The sequence below is a fragment of the Urocitellus parryii genome, chromosome 4 (assembly GCF_045843805.1).
Source record: "Urocitellus parryii isolate mUroPar1 chromosome 4, mUroPar1.hap1, whole genome shotgun sequence".
Lineage (NCBI taxonomy): Eukaryota > Metazoa > Chordata > Mammalia > Rodentia > Sciuridae > Urocitellus > Urocitellus parryii.
Genome location: NC_135534.1, coordinates 65863199 through 65877136, shown reverse-complemented (window position 1 = coordinate 65877136; position 13938 = coordinate 65863199). Strand labels below are relative to the sequence as shown.

At 41.5% G+C, this 13938-nt stretch overlaps 1 protein-coding gene and 2 non-coding genes across 3 annotated transcripts; all 3 read right to left on the bottom strand.

Annotated features, from left to right (window-relative positions):
- Positions 1-850: 850 nt before the first annotated feature.
- Positions 851-7378, bottom strand: Rps3 (ribosomal protein S3). The gene is made up of 7 exons (XM_026387265.2): positions 7304-7378; positions 5904-6034; positions 5038-5131; positions 4478-4572; positions 2204-2391; positions 1562-1758; positions 851-928 (listed from the first exon to the last, which is right to left on the bottom strand). Exons 1-6 carry the CDS (start codon positions 7331-7333, stop codon positions 1565-1567), a joined length of 732 nt encoding a protein of 243 aa, XP_026243050.2. The 5' UTR covers positions 7334-7378; the 3' UTR covers positions 851-928; positions 1562-1564.
- On the bottom strand, positions 1864-2008 carry LOC113181738 (small nucleolar RNA SNORD15). The gene has a single exon (XR_003300624.1). It is a non-coding gene; the product is annotated as a small nucleolar RNA SNORD15 (small nucleolar RNA).
- Positions 6396-6540, bottom strand: LOC113181732 (small nucleolar RNA SNORD15). The gene has a single exon (XR_003300619.1). It is a non-coding gene; the product is annotated as a small nucleolar RNA SNORD15 (small nucleolar RNA).
- Positions 7379-13938: the final 6560 nt, after the last annotated feature.

The window sequence follows — 13938 nt, the reverse complement described above, 5'->3', positions numbered from 1 at the left end:
ACTTCTGAGACAATCGATGGAACCAAGTTTTTTTTTTATCACCAGCCAGATAGCATTTCCATCAGGATGATGGAGCCACCTGACTTGGCCTCCCATTCCTATAACAGCTGTCATTAGGAAGCTGTATGTAGTGGTAAATAACTTTCCTCTGTGACCAATCAAAATGGTCTACCAGTCTTATGGGATTTTTCAAGCCAACTTTACCTTCACCAATTTCACCTAATCAAAAACATCCAATTTCTTACAAAATACAGTCACTGTTAGCAAATATTTCTAAACAGATAAAACTGTAGACAATTTAGGTGTTTTTAATAGTATTCCAGGCTATAAAAGCTAACTGCATAGGACTTAGGATGTGGACTCTAATGACAGTTTTAACACTACTTAAGGCAATTCACTTCTAAGGTTTAAGCACAATAGCACAGTCAAATCCCCTTTACACTTTAGAGATGCTAAGAATTCAGATAACACACACACTTAGCATAGGATGGCAAAAGTATGTACTTATATTTACTTTCTATGTGCAATACAATTTTCCTTATACAGCAGGAAAAAATAATCTTAACCCCCATAGCTCAGTGGTGGAGTGCATGTCTACCATGTGCAAGGCCTTAGGCTCAATCACCACCTTCCAAACCAAATTCTTCTTCTAAACCTGTAATCCTGAAACATAAGATAATTAAAGTGCTGCCTGCCAGCTTCACAATCTCATCTTTCTCTGGTTAGCTCTGCTTGGTTCCTCCAGTTTTGGCCCTTTGCAAATACTGCAAATATGGCTTAAACCAAAATGATATGTTCCACAGTCCAACATAACTCAGCTTGAATAGTGGACAGAAAGTCTAGTCAGGCCTTATGTTTTTGTACAAGATTTTATTACATGTCTTTAAAGAGTAACATCCAGACTCCAGATACAGCTGCCAAGAAGACCCTGAAACCAAACAGAGCACAATAGTAAGTGACACTGTACCTCAGTATCAAGTTCCTTCACTTATCAAATAGGTTCACATTAAGGTTAACAATACAGGAAGGCATAGTGGTGCATGCCAATATCCCAGTGACTCAGGAGGCTGAGGCAGGAGGATCACAATTCTAGGCCAGCCTCAGCAACTCGCCAAGATTTTCAACAACCTAGTGAGACCCTGACCCAAAACAACAATTAAAAAAGGGCTGTGGATGTGGCTTGGTGATAAAGCACCTCTGGGTTCAGCTCCTAGTACCAATAAGAATAAGCAGCAGCACCACCACCAAGAAACAAACAAAACCCTCAGATACATAAGAGGCTGCTTGTTAGGGAGCTACTGAAGAACACCAGCCAATTACTAACAAGAGTGCCTTGAAAATCTTGAGCAAGTATTTCAGATAACAGTAAAAGTAGGATCTTCATTCTTAGATCAGCCACCCCAACAGAAGTGTGAATTAAATGGGCCCCAGATTCCAACTTAGTCAATCTCCAGAATCACAATTTATTGTGCTTATTATCAGTTTGATACCAGTGTACACATGCGTGATCATGCATATGCACACACACGCACAAGGAATAGGAAGGACACTGCAGACTTACCTGTTATGCTGTAGGGACTGGCTGGGGCATGGCAGGGGGCTCTGGCTTCCCACCCTTCTGTTCTGAGATGGGGGTGGTGGGCAGGATCTCATCTTTGGGTTCCACGATGCTCACGTGGTCAGGCAAAGGCTTCTTAGGGCCAATCTTACCACTTGGGTCCCAGGGCAGCATGATCTTCACTTTGATGCCTAACACACCTAGAGGACATCAGACAGGAACTAGATAGTGCTTCACCAACACCCCCCTCACACACACATACAGGATAGAAAAGAGCAGTTTTCTAGAGCACCATTGGATCTGCCCCTTCTCAGACAAATGCCTCTAAATCAATCAATGAACAGGACACTTTTGCAAAAGGAACCCTGCACAGCACCACAGAACGTGGCACTGACAAGGACCAAGAGCAGGATGTGACCTTTCTGACTCGTCATCATATCATCACTGAAGGGTTCAGAGAAGACTAAGACAAAAACAAAGCAATGATCAACAATGCAAATTTTACATCCATGCCGCTAATCAATAAACCCAAGGAGTACTAACATGCCCAGCTATTTCCAAGGTAAATCCCTACAAACACTGAGGTTGTTTATGGAAAACCACACCTGCTTATGCTCTTTGCCCCAAATATCCCCAGCTGTTTACCCTGTCTGAGAAGCACGTGGCGCACAGCAGTATCAACATAGTAGTTAACAGGGTCCCCGCTGTGGATCATCAGGCCATCCACAAACTTCATGGATTTAGCTCTCTGTCCTCGGAGTTTCCCAGACACCACAACCTCACAGCCCTTGGCTCCACTCTCCATGATGAATCGCAGCACACCATAGCAGGCCCTTTAGAAGAACAAAAGAAACACACCTGTGTTATTAACAAATACAAAATTCATCTAACCGGGCTGGGGATGTGGCTCAAGCGGTAGCGCGCTCGCCTGGCATGCGTGCGGCCCGGGTTCGATCCTCAGCACCACATACAAACAAAGATGTTGTGTCCGCCGAGAACTAAATAAATAAATAAATATTAAAAATTCTCTCTCTCTCTCCCCCCCTCCTCTCTCACTCTCTCTTAAAAAAAAAAAAAATTCATCTAACCACTCCAGCAAGTTAAAAAAAAAAAAAAAGACCATCTTTCTTATCTCTAATGATCCTTTAATGAAGAGCAAATGAGATCACATTCGGACCCCCCAAAATAGTAATTCTATTCTTCTCATAACTAATCTTAGGCTAATTTTCCTTAGGGAATTAATGTTAAGCTCCAAGCAACAAAGTGAATTCCAACCGTACTTGCATATCACTTCAGAAGGCTTTATAAAAACCAAACCCTTATGGCTCTGGGGTGGCAAAGCTCAAAGCATTTTCAAAAGTGGTCCCTAGGTAGTTTTCACATACAACCAAAGTTGAGAACTATACTTTAAAACTCCACAAGTACAACCAGGCACATTGGCACATGCCTGTAATCCAGAGACTCAGGAGGCTGAGGTAACAGGATCCCAAGTTTAAAGCCAACCTCAGCAACTTAATAAGGCCCTAGATAACTTAGTGATACTGTTGCTAAATGAAAATTTAAAAGCTGGAGATGTAGCTCAGTGGTAAAGCAACCCTAGGTTTAATGCCCCGTGCCAAACAACAACAACAACAACAAAAAAACCACAAACCCGCTCTTAATAATTTAGGGTTCTTCCATGGTTTACTGAAATATTCAACCTCTAGAATTCATACTCAGAAGTGAACAAGAGTACTATATGGGAACCTGGCTGTTTTGATATCACAGTGCTGGAAAAAACTTTAGGTCTATAAAACTCAATCTTTAAAATACCTGCCCTTGCTGCCTGTCTCATCCATTGCTTTACACCATGAGATACCAACTGGATTATTAACCACTTCCCACCCTTTCTCAATGTCATTCAATCATCACAACTAAGGACAGTTGGCATAATGACCTTTATTTAAAGGAGATCCAACGGTCAGAGAAACTCAGTAATTTGATTAGGTTGCAGAACTTCCAAGTTAACTTTAATGTCAACAAAAATCACATGGAAGGCTTATTTAGACAGAGAGCTGGGCCACACACACCCCCAATTTTTCATTCAATGAGTACTAGATAGAAACAGTTTTTATTTCTAAGAAGTTCCCAGTGATGGCAGTAATGTTAGCCCAGAAATAAAACTTCAGGAACACTGTTATAACAGCGAACTGGCACTCAAATCAGGTTGTCTTTTCCATGTCCTTGACTATATTACCCAATCCCACAGACCAACCTTCCTATAGCAGAATGTTCATGTCATTCCTGAGCTGAAAAACATTCCTTCCTCCAGGGCTCTGTAGTCAAGTACTGTCTAAATTCCAAACAACAAGGGGAAGACACTCCACAAATAGTCAAAGTGCACAAAGAGCTTGTCAACCAACCCCCTATTGCCCTTTATACCTTTATCACTCCTCATTGTCCTAACTATAGTTTATAGAGATTAAGTGTCTAGATTTTATGCTGTCTCCCACCAGGACTATGTTCTCTTCACAGCCCCCATAAGGGTGAATTCATTTGTGGATTTGCATGGCTTCTAGCTGGCTTGAATGGAGGTATCCTACAAGTGCCAAAGCACACTTATTGCCTATAGATACATAACACCAGCCTAGTTAATACGAATTACTCCTTAGTGAGTGGAGGCTGCAGTTCTATTTCTATTCTACTCTCAAAGTACGCAGAACACTTCTCCATTACAGCACTGACCACACTTTATGGCTTTTGCTTCTTTACTAATCTTGTCAGCCTACCAGTTCAGCAATGGCATGGATTACCAGTATCTTCAGAGACTAGATGATCCTATCACTTAATAAGAGTTCATCTGCTAAATCAACAAAATGGCAGATACCATATTCTGATCCACACAAAGAGAGCATAACCATCAAGTTTCAGGACACTCACCTCCGTACAGCAAGCCCTCCTAGGAGTTTGTATCGCAGAGACTCTGCCTGGGCAATGGCACAGAGACCTCTTGTGGCCACCTTTTCAGCATAAAGCTTTAAAGAAAGCAAGACACATGCTGTTACCTTCACTGTTTCCAATTATAAGCCAGCACCATCATCTTTTTCCTACACCATCATATATTATCAATGTAATATCCCTGAAGAACTGAAGCACTTCTACCCACACATGGTACACAGGTACATTGTGACACAGTTCTCATTGTGTTCCCACCACTGGCTCACCCTAGGAAGACCAATGGGGTAGCCAGTCTATCCTGTGTTACCTTTTCTATACTCAAGTGGAATATAAAAATTCTTTAGCCATCAAATTAGTTGAACAGACCTATAAAATTAAGCCCACTACTGATTAAGAACTTTGTTAAACACAATATTTGTAATACTCAATAAACACAAATACATTAAAGTTTCAAAGGTTACATCAAGATTTTTTTTTAAGTACCATTCAAAGAGCCATTTTCAAGTCCATAATAATTTCTGGCACAAACCATGACCACTCACCTCTACACTGCCCTCAGGGAAGCCAAACCTCTTCTGAACTACCGCAGTCAATTCCCGGATCCGCCGCCCCTTCTCACCAAGAACATTCTGTGTCCTAAAGGAAAAAAGGTGACAATTCATGATTCTCACAAAATTCTAAACCTAACTTCAAACCTTATGACAAAATTCTAAATGTAGCTTTAAGTCTTGCACTTATGCTTTTTTTGTGTGTGGTACAAGGGATTGAACCAAGGGGTGGTTCTACCACTGAACTACACACCCCAACCCCACTCACCCCTTTTAGACAGGGTTTCACTAAGGTGCTGAGGGTCTTGCTAAATTGCTTAGGCTGCCTTAAACTTGGGATCCTATGTGACTGAGTCTTTCAAGCTGCTAAAATTACAGGCATGTGCCACTGTGCCCATTTTAAATAACAAGAACTAAGATAAAAATTTTTAAATCCAGCTTTTAAAAAACTTGCGTCCAGGGTGCAGCCAAGTGGAGGACAAACAGTGCCTTCTCCAGTTCTCTAGCAGTGTCTGTTCCTGTCTGTCCATCTGGCTCAGAGCTCTGGGAGGGTAGAGTCATACCACGATTCTCCCAGACTCGCATGAGAAATGTCAATAAAGGACCATTGGCTAACCAGGTGCAGTGGGGCGTAAGTTCAAGGCCAGCCTGGGTACTGTAGTGAGACCCTCTCTCAAAAAAATAATGAAAAATGATATAGCTCTGTGGTAGAGCACCCCTGGGAACCATCTCCAATACTGATGGGGGAGAAAAGCATTCACCAAGGCCAGATTCATTGGTTGTTTCCAAAGTTTACACAGAATAAGTCACCTTAGTATATATAACAATCATAGGTAATGACCAATCAAGTGAGTTTTTACCTGGTAGCTAAGATAATGATTTCTGTCCTGGTTGGTGTAACTCGGACCTCAACTCCAGAGTAGCCATCTTCAGCCAGCTCCCGAGTGAGAAACTCATTTAACTCAGCTTTGAAGATGCCATCAGCAACAAACTAACACCACCACCACCAAAAAACAAAAAGAACAAACAAGTTAAAAATTAGGAAACAAGTAAAGGCTTACATTCCCCTGAACTGGTCTAGTTTATCAGTCAATTAATCACTCATTACAAAGCAACACTTCCAACAAATAACCCATCAATCATCCTATTTTTTTTTGTTGTTGTTGTGTCAGGGACTGAACCCTAGGACAGCTTAACCACCTAGCCACATCCCCACCAATTTTTTTTTTTGAGACAAGGCCTCACCAAGTTGCTGTGGCTGAGCTGGAACCTCAGCTTCCTTGGTTGCTGGAATTAAAAGCATGTGCCATCACATTCAGCTAATTCTCCTATTCCAACAGCAATACAGGAACCCTTCTCAGACAAATGCCTCTAGGTCATCTTTACTTAGTTTCTTCTACCAGGGTCCTTTAAACTGTGCCACAGAACGTAGCACAGAGTAGGGCCGCATGGCCAAAGATGAACCAAGTCAGACTCGTCATCATCTCTTCATTGAAGGGTTTAAAAATTGGTACTTAAACATGTAAAATAAAAAGCTGCTCTAAAGTGGCATATATATATATATATATATATATTTTTTTTTTTATTAAGCACTACGAGGACACCTACATAACTTGTCAAAGGAGCAGTGTGGGCTGAAGATAGCAGTCTCACACAGGGACTTCAACTTGGTCGCAAAAATCCCAGCCATGTTTACCTGGTCTTAACGTACTTGTGAACTGATCTATCGATAAAAACAAACCGTCTATTTCCAAAGCTAATGACTTTTACAGCTCTTTACTCTGGGAATAACAAAAAATTGAACCCGAGAATCTCCAGGAAGGAGCAACTATCAGTAGCCTCTCCAACTGAGGTCTCTGGAGTTGTTAGATACATTGAGACACTAAGCAAGGAAACCAAACTACACTGTTGTCGCTCCTTCCCAAAGCCATGGGATGAGATGTGACGCCTCATGCCCTCTAAATGCTACGTTTACTATTTTGCCGGCCTAAGAAATGCTCACAAGCTCCTTCTCCCGGGCAGGTGGGGCGCCCAGCTAAGTCGGGAACTGGCGGAATCTGTATCTTCCCCAGCCACACTGCGCTCGGCCGCCGCGGGCCTCACCCTCAATCCACTGCCATCCGCAGCCCGCGGGAACCCAAGGCAGCCATAGCCACTTCCTGGAACAAGGCACGGAGCTGTGGGTCTCTCAATAACACCCCAAGAAAATCCTGGACCCGTGCATCCTCAGAGTTTCCCGTCCTCGGGCCCAAAGGCTCACCTTCCTCTTCTTGGAAATTTGTACCGCCATCTTGCCGCCGCAAGCCCCGAAAGGAAAGGAAGTCTGGCGGGCGGAAGTGAGTATAAAGGGCGCGGAGCGACGGCGAAAACACTGCGCGACGTCGACGCCGGCGGGCGCTCATGGGAAATGCAGTTTCACGTAAAGAAGGCGTTAAGAGGAGAAGAATCGTAATGGTGACACCTGTAGGCAGAACAGAACTGCAGAGCAATCTGGAGTCTAGTTGTTGCCGCTCACAAACGAGCAACGTGTGGCGCAGAAATGGAAATTACAGGTATTAACTCTCAAAGCAACAGAACTTGATCAGCGGAACCCTGGTTCCTACACATTCTGGTCCACAGTAATGAAAATCTGCCGGAAGCCCTTCAATGAAATTTATTCAAGCACCCCATCTTCTCCAATCTGTGTCCATTTTCTCCGCTCTAAATGGATAATAATACTTAACATTTATTAAATTCTCTAGGAACTGTTATGTGATTTTTTTAATGTTATTAACTCATGTACTCCTACCTCACTTTCATAACAATCCATTAAAATTTGTATCGGACAGAGTAGTGGCTCCCCTGCTCATTTTTTTCAGCCAAAAAAAAAAAAAAATCCGTTTCGATTTATTATGAAAATGTCTAGCAAGGTGCAGTCACACACCCCTGTAATCCCAGGGGTTTGGGAGATTGAGGCGGAAGGATTGCAAGTTCGAGGCCAGCCTCAGCAATTTAGCAACCTCCTGTGTCAAAAAATAAAAAGGGCTGGAGATGGTAAAGAACCCCTGTCCCTGTTAGATGAAAAATAACTTTTCAGTGTACCACGGAACTCACTTCATTTGAGTGAAGTCTCTGGAAGCTTCACTCAATTATTTCCTGGGCTTAGAAACCATTTTGAGTATATTTAATTCCAGCACTAAAACAACTCTGGTGCCAAGTGACGAGTCCTATTATCATAGACTTAACAGTTCTGTGACAGCTGAGACCAAATGAAGGGGAAAAGAAGGGAATAAACCAGAGATAGGATAGGTGTGGATCTGATATATCTTGAATGTGGATTGAGGTTGAAGGGAAATTGAAAATGAAGCAATGATGCTGTGGCTATTTGAGAGACAGAGACAGAGAGAGAGAGAGAGAGAGAGAGAGAGAGAGAGAGAGAGAGAGAGAGAGAAAGCAAAAATAAATAAATAAAAATAAATAAAAAATGATACCATGGTTCCTGATTTCAGTGGTGGATGCTTGGTGACAGCACTGGCTGAGATGAGGAAAACAGAAACAGGTTTCTAATCCCCCCTCCATCTGTCATATTCCTCTGTTCTTCACACCTCTTCCTGCCCAAGGTCTGTAAACTAAGTGGTGTCAGGTTGCCAAAACCATAACCTTGGTGAATTTGCCAGTGTGACTTCTCTCTATGGTCATGGGTACTGTAGAAGAGCACCCTACCTTGAATCCTGGGGACACAGTGGTCCACTTCAAATAGGCTAGTCCTTTTAGGTGTATTTCCTGCATTTTCCCATTCTAATGTTTATGTCTCTTTCTCCCACAGTGTCAAATATAATCTTTTTCAAATCACAAACACCAGCATTTTCTCTTCACTCTGAGAAGTTAACCTCCCTCCTGATCCCTTCCCCCCCCATACAGATTGAATAGGCAACAACTGTCTTCCACCCATCTTATAATTCTATGTACCCATGGTCATCTTTTCTTCCTTAGTTTAGGAAAGAAACAGTCTTCCTACCCAAGGTCAGCCTCACCTTTGTGTTCTCTTTCAAGTTTCTTTCTTTTCTCTATATTTTTTTAACCCTGGGAATTGAACCCAGGGGCACTCACCACATCCTCAGCCCTTTTTTATGTTGGGACAGGCTGCTCTCTGTAAGTTGCACAGGCTGGCCTTGAACTTGGTGATCCTCCTACCTCAGCCTCCAGAATATTTGGGCACCACCATGCCTTGTCTTAGTTTTGTTTCTTTGAAATATTGCAATCATTCCTTCCCTTTCCTGTGATACTCTTCCTTCATACTAGCTCTTTCCCTTCTTTGCCATCCCTAATGTTAAATATGCTACACACTTTCTCCAGGTGATGCCCCTGCTCGTTGCTTTCATAGCCTTCTGTATGACCCCCACCATGTCACTCCTCTCACTAGGTTGGAATGGTCTGTTGATGTGTTTCTCTCACTAGACCCTCAGCTTTGTAAGAGCCTGGGCTAAGTCTGCTTTGTTTATCATATCGAGAACCTAGGATCTGGCCAGGCTCAAGCCCAGTCAATACAAGTCTGTGAGCAAACAAATCCATGCCTGGATTCTGAATTTTAGATCAGTTTCTGGCAGTATTGTTCTTAACAAATTTGCTTGCAAGTTCTGTTTCTTTTCTGGGATGTTCATGAAACCAATTTCTGAAGATTCAATACTGGGGGCTGGGATTGTGGCTCAATGGTAGACCACTCGCCTAGCATGGGCAGGACCCAGGTTCAATCCTCAGCACCACATAAAAATAAAGGCATTGTGTTGTGTCCATATACACCTAAAAATAAAATAAAATAAAATAAAGATTCAATACTGAAGATGAAACCATAGCAAGTGCTCTGAGGTAAATACCTCTCTTTGGTTCCGTGATACCTCATCTGCTGCCCTTCCCCAGTGATGCAGACGGCTGCCTAGATATCATCCTCTGGTCCAACAGAAAAACCATAAAGGAAGACTTTGTCTTTATTATAATGTTCTTTGTGTTATGTAAGACTGACATAAGAAAAATTACATTCTATTAATCTAAATAATGCTAAAAATTACAGTGCAGTCATAGAGTTCTAATGAAGAGCGGACTGTAGGAGTAGTGCCTTCATTTCCCCTGGGGTATCCAAAATGTAAATAAGGTTTTATCCAGTTAGCCCCCAGTGTCACAGAATTGTCCTTAGATATGCGAAGAAAAAAGACTGTGTCTGAGAACACATGAGACTTTGTGGCTACACTTGGGCCATGCCTTGGGTCTCATGAACACCACATAGGTACTTTCCTGAAATTCCTAAAATCCAGAGGTGAGAATTGCTGAGGTTGAATGAACACAGCCCACAGTTTCTGAGAGTAGTTTAGTGGCTTCAAGACAAAGTAAAACAGAACCTCATAGAAAGCATTTAATTTACCTAAATCCAGCTCCAGGAGCCTGACAAAAAAGGGAAGTAGAGTTTAAGCAGTGTATGTGGGTGGGAGAGGGAGTGCCTTCCTCCCCGCCCCAGGAGGGCCTGGATCAGAGCCAGGCAAGAGGACAGAGGAGTTTCATCTCTTGTTGCAGGTAGTCTAGGCTAGCTATCTTGTGGCCTCATTATGGGGTGAACGTCTAATTGAGCTGGATGTTCAAACATAGATTTTCTTTTTCCGAAAAGACCCTGAACAAGCTAACTACTTTATCTAGTGTTTAATTAAAAACAAAACAAAACAAAACAAAACCTTACCAATCCTGGAGGAAGATCTAATTCTCAAAGAGAGGAGAGGATACATCTGTTCCCACTAGGATTGCTCTTAAAGGATTGCTTTTTCAGGGTAATAGTGATCATATTTGATTGTCACTTACTTTTTCTTTCTTTTTCTTTTTACAGACCTGGGGATTGAACCCAGAGTCTTGCACATAAAGATATCCTACCTTTATGTCTCCAGCCCTTTTTATTTTATTTTGAGATAAGATCTTGCTAAATTTCCAAGGCTGGTCTTGAATTTGCATCCTCCTGCCTCAGCCTCCAGAGTAACTGGGAGGAGCAGTTTCTGTTGTTGGACTCTTTTTATAATGAAAATGTATTCACATAGTACTTGCAAAATGAAAATGAAGAAAAAAGAAAACATGCAAGAAGCTACAAGCATACAGAGTTTTGATCACATGGCCTCTTGTGAAACAGTGTGGCTGTCTCTGCCTGCAATACCAAATCCCACAATCCATTCTTCAGAAAGTTCAGTGTCTGTTACTAGTAATATAAATCTATACTAGCCAGGGGGGATAGTAGAGGATAGGAAAGGTAGCAGAAAACAACAGTTACTAATAGGGCATTATGTAAAAATGTGGATGTGTAACCGATGTGATTCTGCAATCTGTATTTGGGGTAAAAATGGGAGTTCATAACCCACTTGAATCTAATGTATGAAATATGATATGTCAAGAGCTTTGTAATGTTTTGAACAACCAATTAAAAAAAAGGTGAAAAAAAATAAAACTCAGCCATATTTCATGAAAAAAAAAATCTATACTAGCCACATGGGTCTATTATTCACTGAAAGATTGTTACTCAGAGTGGAAAAGTGTTGTTAAGTATAAACAATACCAGTCTTCAAGAATAAAAAAAATATAAAATATATAATTTTTATACTGATTACATGTTAAAGAATAACATTTTAGATATAGTAAGTGAATTTTTAAAATATAATACTGGATATTGAACCGAGGGGCATTTAACCACTGAGCTACATCCCTAGCTTTTTTTAAAATTTTACTTTGAGACAGGCTTCTGCTGATTTCCCCGACAGCCTGAGATCCTTCTGCCCCAGCCTCCTGAGTCACTGGGAGTATAGGTGTGTGCCACCATGCCTGGCCCTAAAATATGTTACTAAAACTAAGTTTGCCTGTTTCTTCTTTCTTTTGTTTTTTTTTTTCACATGACTACTAGAAAATTTAGTATTACATTTGTGATTACATTTGAGGCCTTTATTATATTCTGTTTTACTGTACTTCTGTAATCTTTTCAACTCCAGGGATCAAAGGTGTTTTACTTGACTGTTTCCATGAGACACGGCACAGTGATTGGCCGAGGATCAGCATTTAGTAAGACTTAATGGAAAGTCTTATTTTCACCACAGACTTAATGAAAATAAATGGTTTACAAGGAGTTACAAGGAATGTTAAAAACTTATCTTGTTTCTTCTCTGTTTGCTGGGAGTCCTGGGAAACTTACAGCCAAGTTTCATCCTCTATTGAGTTCCGGGGACCCCTCACTGTGGCCCAGAAGATCAGCTCTGGAAATATGGAGGAAGCAAATTAAGACAATTTAGGAGGGCTGGGGATGTGGCTCAAGCGATAGAGCGCTCCCCTGGCATGCGTGTGGCCCTGGTTCGATCCTCAGCACCACATACAAACAAAGATGTTGTGTCCACTGAAAACTAAAAAATAAATATTAAAAAAAAAAGAAAATTTAGGGTTGTTTCTGGATCCAGGGAAATGAGACCATCACAGTCCTTCTTCCCTATACACATATCTCATATCTTTTTTATAAACTGATGTCCAATTGGTCCAGTGAATGAGTAGAGATGAACTCAGTGAGAAAACCACTTGGCCTTGTCCAATTTCCCTGAACAATCTGGCTATGTGGCCACTCAGCATCTATTTAGTATGGCAGAGTGTTTAAGGTCACAGACTTGAGATAGACAACTTGAGCTTATATCCCTGATCTGGTTGGTTCTTAGCTATGTGACCTCAGGCAATTCATCTCTGTATCAGTTTCCTTATCTGTAAAATGAGATGAAAATAATAATAAGTTCCCATTATGGCATAGTTGTGAGATTAAATTAATTAATACAGGCAAAGTGCTTAATATGTGGGGCATGAAAGTGTTCAATTAGCCTTAGTTATTATTACTTGGAGCAAGTTTCTGTGCCTGGACCCAGGTTCACTGATGAATCTGATTTAACTCTTGCCTCCCAAGAACTCAAATCTGGGGTCAGGGGTACAGATAAATAAATATGATAGGCATCTCAAGTGTCATGGTAGGGATAACTGGGCACTGAGGGAGCATCTAGGAGGGCAGGGAGTAGGAAAAAAATGTCACAATGCTCTAATCCTTGAGCTGAGGCTCCCAAGAGATACGTGTGTATCAGACCATGGGACACATCAGGCAGAGTGCATGGGCTAAAGCCTTTGGGGACAAAAGAACATCTTGAATTATGAAAATAGTTTTCTTTTTCTGATTCAAAATAATAAAATGTTTTCATTAAAAAGGGATTTTTTTAAAAAGGAAGAAAAATGACCCAGGAAAATAAAAAAAGACACTGTGCTGGTTAATGAAAATTTTGGGAGCACGAGATCTCTCCCTAGGATCAACCTTCAGTATGTAGATGCGTATTCACCTGACCCAGCCCTGGGACACATAATACACAGGTACACGGGAGAGGCTGGTGCCATGCTTGGAAGGTGGAGACAGAGTGACAGGTTAGGGGAGGTGGCGAGGTAGGGAAATCTGCAGCCAGCTCAATGTGTTTCACATTCCAGTGCTGCTACTTACAAGCTCTGTGAGGTCAGGCAAGTCATTTAACTTCTCTGAACCTCATATTCTTCACCTGAAAAGGGAAGAAATTATCATTACTCTCACAGACTTTCTGTGGTTGATTGAAATGATATCTGTAAAGCTCTTAGCTTAGTATCCAGCACGTGGAAATTATTTGTTAGATGGGACAGATTATCATTGCTGTTAAAGCCAACAAACACCTAAGCATTTAGGTTTACGTTATTAATCTTCAATGACTTTGGTTAGGGCAGGTCTCTTTCAGCAATGCCAACATGTGGCTCATAGACAACCAAAACACCAGTGCCTTTCATTCTCAAGCACACAGGACACTCACTATTTTACTACCATGCAGCAATTCCAGGCTGAGTATATAGCCTAGA